Source organism: Anopheles coluzzii, chromosome 3 (genome assembly GCF_943734685.1).
Source record: "Anopheles coluzzii chromosome 3, AcolN3, whole genome shotgun sequence".
In the NCBI taxonomy this organism is placed as follows: domain Eukaryota; kingdom Metazoa; phylum Arthropoda; class Insecta; order Diptera; family Culicidae; genus Anopheles; species Anopheles coluzzii.
The window spans coordinates 90,472,599-90,489,234 of NC_064671.1; the positions used below are offsets into that span (position 1 = coordinate 90,472,599).

General features: G+C 45.1%; 1 protein-coding gene across 10 annotated transcripts in view; it reads right to left on the minus strand.

Moving 5' to 3' along the window:
* The window catches only part of LOC120955071 (heterogeneous nuclear ribonucleoprotein L), a 177,103-nt gene that overhangs the window by 97,288 nt on the left and 63,179 nt on the right, over positions 1–16,636 (minus strand). For all 10 annotated transcript variants that reach the window (XM_049610587.1, XM_049610586.1, XM_040375572.2 and 7 more), the window contains one exon: positions 2–118. In XM_049610587.1, coding sequence (XP_049466544.1) covers positions 2–118 — 117 coding nt within the window. The remainder of the gene's footprint in view (position 1; positions 119–16,636) is intronic.

Genomic DNA, 16,636 nt, shown 5'->3' on the forward strand with positions numbered 1-16,636 from the left:
CCACTGTGATCGGATAGATCGGGTTCAGGATCGTGAACAGCAGGATATGGTTGGGGCGCGTCGCAACGTCGCGCTTCCGGCGCGGTTCGTCTGTGACGTTGATGTTGTTATTATTGTTCTGCAGAATAGAAAGAAAAAGAAAATAATGAAAATCATTAGCTAAACGAAGGAAAGCAAAGAGTAAACAAAGTCTTTTTTAAGCGAGAATAAATTCCACTCATTAAAATGAATCGACGGTAATTAAACAAACTGGCAAGAGCCATCGCAACCGTTCAGGCAATGCGAAAGAGTTTTTCCCTGCGCTCCCTGCTTCGTTTTTGTTATGAAATACGTTTCAGATACGTTGGATGCCTAATTTTCCATACCGAGCTGAATGACGGATTGGAGGAATGCGTCTATTCGTGTGAGCATGTGCGCTTTTCCACCACGAACGGGATCGATCGGGAGCGACAACACGTGTGGAAAACGCCCGACACCCGATAGGTGATACAGCATGGAATAGTAAAATAGAACTGGGAGAGAGCGAAAGAGAGAAGAAGATGATCCCTTAGCCGGCGGAACGGAGAGAATCGCATCGTTTATTTATACGCGCCCAAGCTGAACCGTGTTTAGTACGAATTTAACTAGCATCCAAATGTGTAATTTATTTTTAAAACAACCCTCCCGCTTTTGATATCCATGGAGTGCACACGCACACGTACACTATACTGTCAGCTACAGACGATGACGCCGGTCCAATAACGGAGGCGGAAACCCTTGCACCAGTTCGTATCAATAGTAAACCCTCGAGAGGTACACAGCGCAACAAAAGGCAAACTTCAATCCATTTTCCAATCCTCCCAGCATCGTCCCAGCCCCACAGCGGAATAGTCAACCACAAATCTGATAATTGCTAGCGCTTTTAAGAATGACTTGATCCAGGGAAGCAGAGTACGGCAATGCGCAGCCAGCGACGTGAACGACGAACACACCGCTGGGCGTACGTCATGATCGACGGGTTTGACGTCGCAGGAGAAAGCCAGCTGTTTTCCTCGCTGCTGGCGTTTTTTTTCCGTGGAGTCTAAAATTACGCCATTTGAGAAGTTGAAGTAGAGAGCGGTGTAGAGAGCAGAGCGACGGAGGAAAGTTAAGTAACAGCACACACATGATGGTTGGTTCGCCGTAAAAAGCTGAAATTGAAATCGTCTGACTAATTTATGAGACTTTGGTTTCTGAGTACTTTGCTCTGGCGGTTTTACGACGAGCTGGAAGTTAGACGAGATTGGTACAGAGCACGCGTTAAATCTGTGGAAATCTTCGTTTGTGCCATTCCAAGAGTAGAATAGATGCAGACATGAGATTGTAGGAGCAAGAAAAGATGTTCCTCTAGTAAATCACAAGAGTAGAATAGATTGCCTTAGACTGCAACAGACAACAAGGAATTTATCGCACAATGGAGGACCTAAAATGTTAACTTTAAATGTGAACTTTAACATTACACCAACTTTATGTACGTCCACTCAAAGTTCACTAGAAAACCATGTTACTACAGATCATAAAATATACAATGAAGTTGTTGTTTGTGACCAGTGAACCAACAGTATTAACAAACAATCGCTGTCCAATCAAAACATCAACTTGCCTCCTGCCCCGTTTGTAACTAAAACTCTGATTGAATAATTAATTCAAATGTGGCGCTTTTGGGGGTGGATTGCACATTTTCTACGGTCACCAGGGCTGCTGGAAAATAGACACAAACGAACTGTACAGGACACGAAAAACAAACCAGACCTGTGTAAGTCCCTGAGCCTGATCAGTAACTCTTGCAAAACCACACAACACACAACAACGATCACGCCAGTCACCAAAACAACGCAATTCTACGCAAATCACTTGCGAACGAGAAATAGGGAAGCATTGGCATAACCTATTTTTCGGCATGCCAAAGCCCAACACAACCTCCGGAACGCGCGCCCGAGTGAGCGCGCTCGAGTGCTTTAATTATATTCTATTATTTACAGTAAAAACAACCATTCATCCCTCTGATTTTCATCAGCGGTGCTGTTGCTGAAGTAGCTAGAAAGGAAAATTAATTTCTCACCAAAAATGCCCAACCCAACGCCCGTCGTCGTTGGAGGGCGCGCGCGCGAGGTAATGAATTATTTAAAGTAATCGCCCACCCGAAGAAGGGGGTTGTTGTTGCCCTGCTTAACTGACCTTCCCGGTATCGCTATCAGAGACGGTGCCGCACGGTTTGATAGTCTTAGAGCCAACTTCAAACGATCAATTACGAGATGAAAAACAAACAAGGTACACCGCCACCCGTTTCAGGATGAGTTTGATGGTACACAATAGTGTACATTTTCATGAATTTCATATCGGATTAATTTTGGGCAACCGACGCAACGGAAAGCCAGCTTTTCACAATAACCAGCAGTAAACGAGCTTCCAAGTGAGGTCGCACAAACATGTCAGAACATTTCAACACTGCCTCTGTACACAGTTGTGTCGCTGGAAGGATGCGAAGAGCATTGCGTTAACGGGAGCCAAGGCTCACATTAACCACTAACGACCACTGGCAGTCCCGGTCCGAGACCACTGTCCCCGTGTTAGAGAGATGCCATAAAACGAACTCAATCGAATCGAAACACCATTTTTGATTACTTTTTGCCACCGGCCACCGTGCGCGTACCCGCAGCAAACCAACTGTCATTATCAATCCATGTTAAATGGGCCACAATGCGTTTCGCAGTGCGATGAGAGGGGGACAGAGATAGCAGAGATTGGAAGGGAAAATTGTAACATAAAAGTAGGCCAACAGTCTGACAGAAGCGAGAGCGGAAGAGTGTTGTGTATCGATGAAAAACACATTTTCCGTTTATTCATCTAACGTCTATCGGGACAGACTTGGGTTAGAGAGAAAAAAAAGGCGAAAGGGATCCACCTCCAACGATGTACATGAAGCTCTCCCGCTCACTCATATCCTCCCCGGTCAATGCCCCTTTGCAACAATTTCTCCCAACCAAAGCGTACTTCCCCGGAAAAACGATACAAACCAATCGAACCAATGTTCACTTGATCGGCCACAAAAATTTGGCTTTTCCATCGATGTCAGCGAATTTCCTGGGGTATAAAAAGGGGACGACAGGCAAGCAGGCATCGATTTTGCGCACCGTAAAATCCGATGCGAATGTGTGGTGCGGACCTTTTGTGTGGTTTTGGCGCAAGGCGGGAAAGAAGAGGAGATTAAGAAGCGTTCAAATAGCGATTATAGATGACGATTAACCACAAAACTCTGATCCTCGTCCCGCTCACCGGACGCTATCTACGGAGGGCTGACAGTGCGTCAGCAGAAACGGGACGGTTTTTCCTCACCTCAAACACACACACCTCCTTCATCCCGTTGCCAATACGTTTTACCAAAAATTTCAAGTCAGCACAAAACCAGTGAATATCTATCGAAACGGAAGTGAACCTCTGTCAGTTGGTTTAGAATCACCAACAAACCGCATCAGACCACATTTCTAAATTTTATCAATTACAGCTACTACTACTAGGACGCAGCAGCACATCTCCTTCATATTCGCTAATGACGTTGAAAAAGGTACCAAAAACCTACCACACCATCGACACTGAAAATTGACGAGTAACGCTATTTAAACAGGAGAACCAAACCACAATATGACTGGCAAATTCCAATGACTTTCCATAAAATAAATTAAATTCAATTATTGACCTGTTTTTGAGGATGATGAGAGACAACAAGAGTGCAAATTATGATGTTCCGAATCTAATAAAATGCTGTTAAAAATCGCTTATTGCAGTCCTTGTTAAATATAACTAGTATTTTTTTCTATAAGAATAAGGATATTATTGTCCAAAGCCGAAATCAATTCCCTACAAACGACCCATTCTGCCGGCTGGTAGTCGTCGTTCGCAAGCAATTCATACTCTAACGACCAACAAGCAGCTCTTCTTTTGACGTCGTCAACGGAATATCTCTACCCGGCAATACAGCAGCGAAACAATCTTGACACAAGCACAACCCAAAAGTACCCACTCTCTCGCTCTGAAAAGGGTTCTTAGAAACACTTTACGAAAAAAAAAACGTTCAAAAATCTGCTTCGAAAGTAGTTGTTGAGGCACTAAAAAAGCGTCAAGCTTTCGCGCAAGAGCAGCGCTACACACTTGAAAAGCTTTGAATACATTAGCGGGGTGAAGTTTTCTTCGCAGTTAGTTGCGATTGTTTTAAAACGGGCTTCTGTCCTTCTAATGCCATTTCTTAACGTCTTTGGAGCGCCGGGAGCTTATGGTTCCGCGGAATTGAAACGGGAATTCGTACCACAGACGACTCTATAAGGCTACGGGACGCCCGTCCGTCTGCAGGGTGTCGAAGAAGTCACGCTTTTTGGAGGGAAAAAACCAAAAAGAAAGAACAGCAGCAAAAACCGCTCCCAAACGCACTAGTGGAAAAGTTTTACATTGTCCCAAAGCCCGTGATGGGGCGTCCCAAACAACATGAAATAAGTCGAACCACTGGTAGAACTTCCACCATTGGCATTCCACCGCGCGCTGGTGGAATTATTTTCAGAGTTCTTTCTTCTCGCGCGGTGTTTTGTCAAAAATTTTCCGCATCTTTTAATTAGGTGTGAATGTGTAATTTCTATGCCAAAAGAAGGGAAAGATTAAGGGCGAGCGAAGCAGTAACAGCGAATTGAAAACTTTTCCACCAAGCATATTCATTCGCATTCTGCGCATATTGCGATCCTTTTTGCAGCAACCCTTTCGGAATGGTGGGACAAAAGATGGTCATATTGTTTTCAAACAAAAATACACAATTAAATTACAAAATTCTAACCAAATGTAAGCATTTGGATAAGGAAAAACACAGAATTCACTCAATATGGTAAGCAGAATGTATTTTCCTCAAATCCAAATTATGTCCATCTCAATGTACACTGTATTCTCACTGTCTGGTCGTCGTCTCGGCAATCGTTTTGTGTATTTGTAGATGCAGAAAGGACGCCCCAAAAACTGCGTCGAAATGAACGAGCGGGAGCAACATAATGAATTCTTACAAAATTAATTCACCAACATTTTCCTCCTTAACCTTTCCCTTCCCAACATCTCCTAACAGGTCCGTTTCCTACGTTATATTTCTATTTATCTTCAAAACAAATTCCCATCTGTCCGCATCTTCAACGGAGATCTCTCCGGTGCTGCGGTGCTACTGCTACCATTTTATATACACAGAAAATTCAGATCATTTCCCATGACACACACAGTGCACACAGTAGAGGAGCCTTACAAGCCTTGAGTGAAAAACACGGAAACACTACGGCACTCGATTGACAAGCGAAAAGCACGAGTTAAATTTCCCGGAACGTCCTCTCAACATGTTTTCAAATCAAATTTCGAACACCACCCCGCTTGGAGACCCACTCCCCTTCGAACTGCGTGTACTACCGTCTCGTCCTGAAGAGTGTCGGCAAATTTCTCGGAATTAAGTTGATGTTTGCTAAACATCCTCTGCCGGGGTTCCGGGACTTCAGGCTTTCTTCCTCACACTTCCGCACACTCTCTTCTTCAGCCCAAAAAATACGTACACAATTAAGTCGATGCTAATTTTGGGCTACACTCCACCCGTCCGGTTCCTTAATCCCTGATGATCCTAATTGCTAGGCGCACCTTGAACAACCCAGGGCTGACCGGGCCAGAAGGGACCGTCCTAGTCGAAGAGATAAGTGCCTGCAATCGCACACTAAATATCCTTTTTGTCCCAGAAGAACACACAGACGAGCAGGAAACAATTCACAATCCGCTTGTTGACCTGTTGCCCGTCAAACGCCCTTCCTCTTGAGAGTCAAAAATGTGTCCCAAACTCTCACATTCACACCCCCCCTGGGATGAAACGCTGAGTTGCGGTGCCACCAACTGGTCACACAGACCCCCCCGGGGGCCGGCTGACGGACCGAAATTGGAATAGATTTTAATTAATTTCTCACTTCTCAAGTTCACGACACCGGACAGTCAACACCGAGAAACGCGCTTTATTGTCCTTTCGAGCGGGTCTCCTCTCTTTGTTGATTGGCATATTTTTCATTACGTCAAAGTAGGCGACAACCAGGGTCCTACCAGCCGTAAGCCACTTACACTTTCCGGTTGGAGCTTCTCGGGAAGCTTAATCTGGCAGTTCCTCTTTCCAGTGCCGGATGCAGCGCGCGTATAATAAATTACTTCCAGCCTTGTGTACCTTCCCGTTTGCCTTCGGTTAATATCTCCTCTTGTGCTCTGGACTGGGAAAATGACAAAGAGAGCGTGGTACGAGAAAATGTACTCGTCCTTTGGTTTTTCAATAGGATGACAGACTGTTCCGGGATGATCTAAAACAATCACGTTGCTAGAATTACGGCTTCAATAGCATCCTATTTCCCATCACCATCATCATCATCCACGCGCCAACCATTGGAAGATGAAGGCAAAGTGCACATTTGCAATAAAACGCTGAACAACTCCATCCCACAGTAAGCTTCCGATCCCGGACTAAGGCTTCTCGCAAACGTACAGCAGGATTACCTACCGACGATGTTGGATCGTTTACAGGTGTCTTAACGAAGCGGGGGACCACTGTGAAAAGAACAAGCGACTTCTGATGAGCGGACACAAAAAGCGCAAATGTAAATTGCAACAAATTCCAACTCCAAGACGTCCGTGTGTCCCACCATCGCTACCGCATCGCCTTGTGTAAGCACTCGAAAATAGTGCTTACAATTTATTCAGCAACAAAATCGCCCACTCGAGAATTGAACGACAAACAACGCGGTGCTACAGAGAGAGAGGCCCGTCAACTCTGGTGACAGTTGCAAAAAGGCCTTGACATTTGTACGTCGTCTTTTACCTCGTAGTAGCTTTCTTACACCAAAACTAGGGGGAGTCGCGCGCACGTTACTGTGGATTGGAAGAATCTATTTTTCATTCGACTGGAAAATGCAACCATCCGGGTGACTTTTTTTTTGGTGTCTTGCTGTATTATTCAACTTATTTTTTTGCACGCGAAAACAATGTGCACAGTCAGTAATATCTGTAACATAAGCGGTGGCTAAAAATATCTGCCAGATTCACTCTAGGAACAATGCAGTGGAAAGAACTTGCAGTTCTGCTGAAAATGAAGAACAGCTATTGGGAGCTTTCTTTGCAAAGAAGCTTTGCGATGTGACATTGTGTTCTGGAGTAGTTCCTGACATTAATTATCGCTAGGGAACTTGAAGGTTTTGGTACTACTTAATGTTACTGTACTGGGAAAAAACATACTTCGTTCTAGAAGTTCAATGAAATGTCTGGAATAAGTTCACGTAAGTATTCTCAAGCCAAGACTGCTTTGAAAATGTCTTACCGCATATCATTTATTTTATAAGCTTAACAATAATCAGAAAGATAAATTCCTTTGAACCACTAATTCGGCGCTTTATCTGTTCCTAAGGCAAATCCTCTTCCACAGAATACTTTACAAACGACCAAGGATCGCTCTGATCCTTCCGTTCTGCTGTAATCGTATACTAGCAAAACTCCAACACCAAAAGTGGCCACAAATAACCACAAACTGCCACGGGAATTACAACCCCAAACCCCAGAGGTTGTGTTGCCTAACCAGCGAAATTTCAAATCACTGATTTAGAGCTTTGCATATGTGCGCGCGAGACTGTTTCTACACGCCCACATAAAATGATTAATCGTTCTACAGTGAACATCCTTCCGAGGCTCTATTGCAACATTTCCATACCTCCTCTTTCACAGCAACCACAAGAACGCGGGAAGAACGAAGCAACCTCACCACCATTTAATACGACACCACCAGAGCACACCACCGACCAGTCTCTGTGTTTGCGCGGCAAAACTTTCCCAAAGCTATCCCCCGCGGTGGGGGAGCCAACCGATACTTTAATCCTTTTTGCTCGCCTTCTAGCAGCAAGCAGCAGCGTGCGTAGGCACATCGTAAACATAAACTGCGACCGAAAGGGCTGCCAGGGTCACCGTTTACTTCGCATTAATGTGACCGAGGAAAAGCCCCCACTTCCCATTTACAGAAGGACCCACCCCGCCCCGTTTGACGAAACGAAACAAAGTAGCAAAGCTGTCAGCTGCAGTAGCTTCGAGCAAAGCGCGGGTTTGTTTCTTCAACGGATTGAATGTGCTGCGTCCAGGCAACACACGAAAAAAATGAAAATCCCGAGACAGATAAACGTTGGAAGAATATTCTCCGCTACTTATATTCCATCATACAAAATATGTGGGGGCAGATGGGTGAGATGGAAGCTGTCCTCCCATAAAAAGGGATATCTTTGCCCCGTCGTTTGCCGATACACTTTGCCTACTTTGATCCGCTCCAGAAGAAGCATAAAGAAACAAAGCTTTCGAGGGCATCGTTTGCGTTGGGTAAAAGGTTCTACACCTTGGCCTTTTTTTTATCTGTGCAGGCTCCATTGTCACCTTAAGGCAACGAGATTCGTATTCAAAATCAGGCCGAGAAAACAACCGACACATTCCACCCTGTGTATCGTATTCACATTCTGTGGGCTCGTTCGCACGAAGGATAAAATCTGAGAGGCTACTACTAGCTATAAAAACTTCCCTCCCGAAAGCCATCCCAAAACGTCAGAAAGTGTGTGAGTGTGGCAGGAGATTATTGCTCGCTTCCGGCGGGCAGGGAATTTCAATAATTTATAAATAATTCAAGCCCCCAAGGGAGTGGTACGTATGCACGCGTGACGTTCCAAAAGAGCTGAACGTAGTACGCGGGACGAGGGATACGATATAAAAATCGACCCCACGAGAATTGAGCACAAGAAGCAGACTGGAGCTGCAAAAAAAGCAGGTCAAATATGATGGTAAAGTTTTCGTTCGCTCCGTTTGTGAAAACAAACACTTAAAAGATAAAGTGGTTACCTTTTCCCGAGATTGCCGAGGCACTTCCCGCTGGACGTCTTTTTTTCCTTTTTTGTTCTTTCTGATAAGACCGTTGCTTCGGCACGACATTCAAAAGCAATAAGCGGGGAGGGAGGGGAGGGGAGACAGTCAGCTAACATTTTTGCACACGTGTTGCAAAAGCCTCATCCGATACAGCAGCAGCAGGGAAAATTATTATATGCTCTCACACCCATTTCTTTTTTGCCTGTTGACGCGAAGAAAAGTTTGAAGTGCATCTGGTTCACTTACGGCACCCAAATTTATTAACTAAACGATCGTAAAGCTTGCACAAGCATCTGTGTCGTCTCGACGTACTTTATTATGCCACTGTGTTGTGCTTCAATTACCAAACTATATACGATAACGACAGTATGATAAGCCCATTTTCGGGGCGCTCCAAGTCGGGACATTCGTGTTTATTAAGCAAATTAAGTAAATTGAATGACTCCCCCAATTCAATTCCGATCCCAAGCGCACCCAGCTAAAACATCACTTAACGCAAATTAAGCAATTGACTTTGGGAGTGGCTGAGATTTTGAGCAGAGTGTCTAATCCGGCATTATGAAGTTTAATTTACCATTTTACTCAAACCAACTACGACGACTACGGTTCACCATCACCGTGTGTCTCATCGGCATCATCATTACCCTGCGGAAATCTAGACCATTCCCAACCAAATCCTCTAAACAACACAAGGAACAGTCAACTTAAAAACGCATCGTCAACGGAATTTCGGCTCTCACTCCCGCGGGACGTACTTAAGCAATTTCGCCCCAAACTTTGCTCATCAAATCGCACCCGCCAAAACTCTGCACAAGATTATCTCTCTGCCGAGGAATGTCGGTCGACCGCCAAGTCGTACCAAACACACATACACAACGAGCGCGGGTGGGGTGCTTTTAAGGCTTCCTCCTTTTGAAGATGCTAATCCGCGCCGAAAACGGCTGCAAAAGGCGTGCCAAAGCTCTCCTTGCCGCGCAACTGCACCAAACCCGACCGACCGACCAGCAGAGTAGTGTGCAGATTTTATCTAAATGACAAAACTTTCCGCTCAAGTGAAAAAGCATTACCACAGTCTTCCTACATTCCGCCCCGTTTGTTGTTGTTCGAGTGCAGGAGGCACGCAACTAGATGACATAAGTCACGATTTCCGACCAAAGACTGCACAAACATCTAAACGAACCTTCGGCGCTCCAGCATCGCCAAGAGGATGCGCTCCTTGAGGCTGTGCGCTGCAAAGTGCATCATACTTCGTCCCGCCATCCTTACACACACCGATCGTTATCAAAGATTCATGCCCCATTGCCCGGGTTAGTCCCAGGACTAGAAGCAGCTTCTCCTGCTCAGAGAAGATGCATTGTTGTTTGGGACGCGATGAATGCACTTGGATAATTTATCTTGCCGCCTGTTCGATATGGCAGAATGGCTTGGCGGTGGAAAACGGTAGGAAAGATGCCTAAAAGATGGGCCTCAGCAAAATGCTAACAACGACGACAACGATGAGATGACGGTGTCTAAACAGCAGCATGGATGGCACGTTGTTGCTCGCGTGACTGGAGAAAGAACGAGCAAGAGGGATGTTGTGTACTCCTCGGGACCTGTCTCCAATATTGGAGCATCGGACCACGCAGCAAACAACACAAAAAACTGTCCCAGGAACGCTAAGAGGACACGATAAGAGACATAACAACGAGAGATAAATCGGTGCATCTTGTCGCCATAGAACCAATACCACGACGGCCAAAACCGTCACCGTGATTTTGCTGGTCGATAGGACAGTGACAGGCTCTCCTTGACACGTTCCGCTGGAACGGGGTTTGAAGAGGAAGAGAAATGAGCAACACCCGTTAATGAGATTGATTGAGTGTGAGGTTTACGATGGGAAAAGAGGGGAGTGTTTTAAGATTTTTTTTAATTATGCCAAGATCCTGGCAAACTCCTGGAGTTCAAAGAATTGAAGTATAACATAGCAATGTTTTGAAGTTTGACTGTTTCTCGTTAAGGACCAACTAGAGCCTGGATCTCTTCAATCATCATTTGCCGAGGAATAGTCCATTTTGCAAACTCTTAAGAGAGAATCACTTTCAAGTTTTGGCTATTGGGCAAAACTTTGTGCAAACATCAAATACCAACTTATTCTCTTCCAATACCAACACCATTGCTAAAAAAAAGAATAAAGCTCTAAGGAATCAAATCAATTTGCGGTTCGGAACGCTCTACTAATGTACTTCACTTCATGAGGAAACAGCCACTAATTTGTTACTTCTATTGAAGCCCAGTGAAGTTCAAACGCTTGCCTTCATGTTCCTGACCCGAGGCAACAACATCTACTCGTCGTTCTTGAAGTTCTTGGACCGAATTCCGGTTCAACGCAACAAGGACCAATTTACCAAAAACTCAACGACCTTCCCGAGCGCGTAATGTCTTGCCAACTCCAAACCATATTTCGACTGAGCACTCACACATCAGCAAAAAAAAGAGCTTTCCCCAGCATCGTGGTTTTTTGTTCGAACGAATTGCCGGTGCTCCAAAAAACGCTCTCGACCATTACACGACCATTTTCGAACCAATGCGCGCAGCAGAGCACGGTCAACGGGTCCCGCCGGTTTATTTGCGCTCGTTTCAGTTAATGCTACCAGGTGCGCGCACACACACACACACATTCACCGTTGTTTCCAGCACGCCCAAATCAATTCCAAGCTCAGCGGTGTAACACGCCACTTAAGCAGCCGAGGCGAAGGCAAAGTCAAACCCCGAAACAGTCGGAAAGGAAAACCAGTTCACGCTTGGGCGAGTTCCTTTAGCGTGTCCACTTTCGCTCTCGTTACTTTTACCTCCAGCCTCCACCACCAGAGTCTCGTCCGAGTACCCGGCAGGCACGATTATGGGGCTGCTGCGTGCACAACACTGTCCGTCCCCGCCGAAACTCCCCTGGGGGTGGCGTGCGGTGGAAACAATTTCAGAGCAATGCGTTGTGCTGAGAGACACAGTTTTTGGACTGTTCCACGTTAGAGCCACTTTCGTTTCACTTTCTTCGCACTCGGTTTGTGGTGCAGCAGCAGCAGCGACAGCCGCAGTTCCGATGAACCGGTTTTTCTTCACAATTCCCCCTTTGCAAGTCCCCCCCCCCCCCCCCCCGACGACGGTGTGGCTGTACGTGATTCGCTTGCAGAGGATCTGGAAACTCCGAGGAGAGAGGTCGAGTTCAATCATATTCTCATCTGTCAAAAACGGTGCGACCGAGGCACACAGAGACATCCAGAAAAGGGCACCGGAGTGTAGAGCAAGGACGATTAATCCCTACCTCTCTCGCTTGTTAGTAGCTCAATTTTACAATTCAAAAAGCATGAAAAATGCTTCCCATGATTGCAATGACGGCAGTGCGCGCTCCCATTAGCTTCTTCCTTGAAGAATTCGCCAGCATTTGTTGGGATGCCATACTGTTGGAATCGTAGCAGAAATTGGATAGCTTCGTTGCAACAGATGTGAACGCTCTGATAAATCAAAAGCTGTTCCTCCTACTCACGAACCGGCAGGAACCGTCAGCTAGTTCCAACCACCAGAAACCTGTTACACAATTTCCATCACAGCCACCAATAACCCCAGGATCGCTCACTTTATCCGCTAATCAAGATATCTGTCAATCGGGTTTGTGCCACGGCACGTCAACCTTTTCTACGCCCACCGTACCACCGTGCCCGTCCACCCACCCGCTATCTGTCAGTGCTGCCAGATGCTACACACATTGCCACAATCTCAACTCCACGGAGTTTAAGAGCAAGTCTGCCATTTCATTTCCTACTCCTACTCCATCTATCTCCCGTTCCTAGCCTTTTCAAACCGTAGCCCCCAAAATTTCCGCCCAAAATCGAAAAGGAAAGCAAAATGGACGAACCGTCGTGTCAGTGTCGCTTTTGTTCATCTATTTAGGGTGAAGTAGTTGCGAGCGCGAAATAAATATAAGATGGCGTTTTCAACGTGTCACGCGCAGCAGTTGGGTCGATAGCATCATACAGCAGCGGCTGCATACCGCTACCGTCGCTGCAAACATTCAGCAATCCAGTTGCTAGAGAAGCCGGTATGCAATAAAATGCAGCTCGAGAGAAAATAAATGCAATATCCGTTCGGTGAGAGACCGGCCATGTGGCATCCAACCGGTCCAAGGCAAAGTATAGCGAGAAAGATAAGTAGAGCACGCGCGCGCTAACCTCATGGCAGATGGCGGAATTGCAAAGGAAAAAATGTCATCCAAACCGGACATTGTTGAAGCGAGACAAGTAAAATGAGAAGGAAAAAAAGGACGGTCTTTTCGATGTGTTTCATTTTCGTAGTTGAGAGAAAAATAAGTTATAGAAACAACAGTAAGTACGTCACATGAAAGGCAAAATTCATAACATTTAATTAGAATTTTAAAAGCAACTTCCAACTCTTATAAATCGTTTCCCAAACTCGAAATATTGCGGTTAAGTTGCAAATGAATTACATTCTCTTGCCAAAGCTGTTAACAGGCGCTGTGAAACGATTTCCTCCAACAAGTGTTACTTTCCCACTAAAAGATATCCTTTCAATATGCAGGAAAATTGTGGTTTTCCCGTTCGTACTCACTTGGTTTCTTCCTTGGTTTCCAGTCGCAAGTCGCAATGTCGTTACTTATCATTGCGGGGAAAAATAAGTTTTCTTTCAAAGCTTTGTGTTCGCCCGAGTAAACCGCAAAGCAACAAACGAATTCTCTTGTAACCCGATCACGATCGCAGTTCAACCTCAGAACACACCACCACCACCCCCGCCCACAATGGAACAACACGCCAGTCGAAGCTGTTTTCTTGACCGACATTTTATGCGCGCAAGACACATTATGAAAAATGCTGCCATAACCACCCGGTGCTTTTCCCAGGGTAGGTTTGCAGCGTTCTTTTTTTTTTTTTTTTTGCTCTTCCCTTCGCATCCTTTCGTAAAACTTTTTCCTTCATCGCGATAAGTCACACAAGTTACAGCACCGGGGTAAGGGGAGCGAGGAGAAAGATGCCATTTAACCCACTCAAAACAAACTCGGCAAACCATCCTGTATTTCCGTATTTGTTTTTTTGTTTTTGCTCTGTATGTGCTGTACCTCGATCTCCTTTTCCCCTCTCCCAGTGGGGTTGGGTGAGCACTGGGAAGTTATAATTGCGCTTAAAACTTTGTCACAATCACAGCAGGGACGGGGGGGGGGGGGAAACAATAAAAAAAACTGCCACACTAAACAACGTAAAACAAAGAGCAAAGCAAAATATAACAAACTAGCTGGACGGATGGTGGCAGTATATATTCCGCAATATGCAGTGGCCTGGTTTTTGTCACGAACCAAATAGGGAAAGCGACAGCAACAACAACAAAAATGCACAAATCAAACTTATAAATCCATGGTGGAAAATTAATTACAGAAAATGTAATAAAACCGGCACGGGGTAAAAGTTTCCTTCACAGCGCTTTGCTGCTGAATAAACAACAACTGCTGTCGCGTGCGGGTGGGTACGTAAGCTGCCACGTTACACAAGTTTTGATGGTGCAACAAGATGTGCCGACAAAAGTGCATGCGAAATCTGTGTCATATTTTCATTTGCAACGTGGTTGGGTCTGTCAACCAATCTCGTGCAGTGGAAATCTCACGTTTGGAGTAATTCCGATCGCACACAGCGACAAGATTGCACTATCGCACGCATGTCTGACAACGTAGAGGCGTACCAACTACTTCTAGGTAACCTATTTTTCCACCTTTCATTGTCTTCTTTTAGCCTAAAAACTTTCCTTCCCCTCCTAGGGGAAAAGCTCATGCAGTGCCAAGTTACAGCACAAAGCACGTACCAAATTCGTGTCCTTACGCCAACAAAACGCCATACCGAAACGTCACCATTGGACAGAATGCATATGTTTTTCGCTGCGGAAGTTTTCGCTTCGCTCCCGTGCCCCAATCCACCCTTCAATGCGAAAGAATGTTCCTTTAATTGACTGAACTTTATGGGTTTCGTTGTATGGATGGGGATAGCGAAGCAAAGGAGCCACATAAACAGCGGAACCACTGAATGGCTCGTTTTGGACAAACTTTTCATTAGTGAGCTGTGGGCACGTGCTAGTTTTTTCGGAACTGGGAAGAGAATGAAACAGGAATTTCAAATAAAATCGTAGCGAAAGAGTTCAACAGTATCGATTTGTAGCATTTTTACTAGAATCTTCTTTTGTTTCTAGAAGCTAATGTTTGTTTGTTTGTTTCATCCGCTGCGCTAGTTAGTTTTTATACGAAATTAAACACAACCCTCCAGCAGCTACTTCGTAGTACAGTCGGCAAGCGCACAGCTTAACAACAAAGCGGACCTTCGTTCGAGCCTTGAATAAAGTTAGCCTTTGGATAATGTAATTAAATAGTAAAAGCTTTTAATTAATTACAATTCAATTCTCCATGCATGGAAACATACATTCAGGCGTCATAAAACAGTACACAAACGAAAATAAGGTATGTACTTTAACACCATTTAATAAATGGTAATCATATCAGATAGCTTATAACAGTTTCCACCCACTTCCTTCATAAAAAACGCCCAAACAAGAAACCACTCAAAAGTATATCCGTGGTGTGCTAAGTTTGCTTACAACTAGTTTTATAGTTTCCGACTCGTTTCAAGCACCCAAATGGCACAAGGATATCGAAATGAGAAGCTCCTCCCCTCCTCAAAACAAAAGGCCATGAAATAAAACACAAACAAAGCTCACATTCATTAGCATAAATTTAATGCCATTTACTACTACCACTACAACACTACTCTGGAAAAGGAAGCGTTAAAGCAGGGGGAGGAAACAGGGTAAAAGTTTTATGGATTCAGAGAAACCATTTCACAAGTCCCACAGAATGGAAAAAATAAATCGGAATGAAACACATTGGATTTGATTTGACGTTTGGTTAAATAAAACCAACATCATCCGTAATGCGGGCGGGCGGGCACGTTGCTGCGTTGTAATGCGAACGTGATAACACGAATTAAATATTTGTCGAAGCCAGCGCGCGCAACCAGAACCAACCAAGTGCCGCCTGCCCCATGTCATAAATCAAGAATTAACGATAGGTTAGCCAATGAGCCGTGCACGTTACTGTGGGAGTTTTTGCTTTTTTTCTCATCGTGCTTTCCGGCCTGTTATGTTGCTTCCTATTCTTAAACAACCTTCACGCCTTTTCGACACGCTTCATTTACGATCTTTGATCCGCGCGCGATGGTGAGCAAAAGCTTCAAGCCGTGGAAAGCGCGAGCTTACCACCGGGTCTGCTGCTCGAGTTCTACGCGGAAAATGGGCTGGGTGAACGGGGTACAATTTCCGCGGGCACGAAAAACACGCACACACTAGTAATGCACAGTAGTGCTTTGGAAAAATGTAACGCACGCAATGTTGGCACCAGTGGGAAGTGGGCAACTTCTTCCGTTTTCTCCTCTCTCTCTCAGTAACCTGTTAAGCAGCAAAGTGGTGTGAAAATGCCACTGAAAAATGGGAAAAATCTGGTGCACGCACGCAACCAACGAAAAGGGGAGATACTTGTGGGAAATATTTACTTCCTTTGGGTCCATTTTTTTACGCAATTCCCCAGACACTGACGTCGTTCTACTGTCCCAGGGAAATTGTCGGCATTTGGTCGGTGGTTTTGATTTATCATAAAATATGCAGCCCC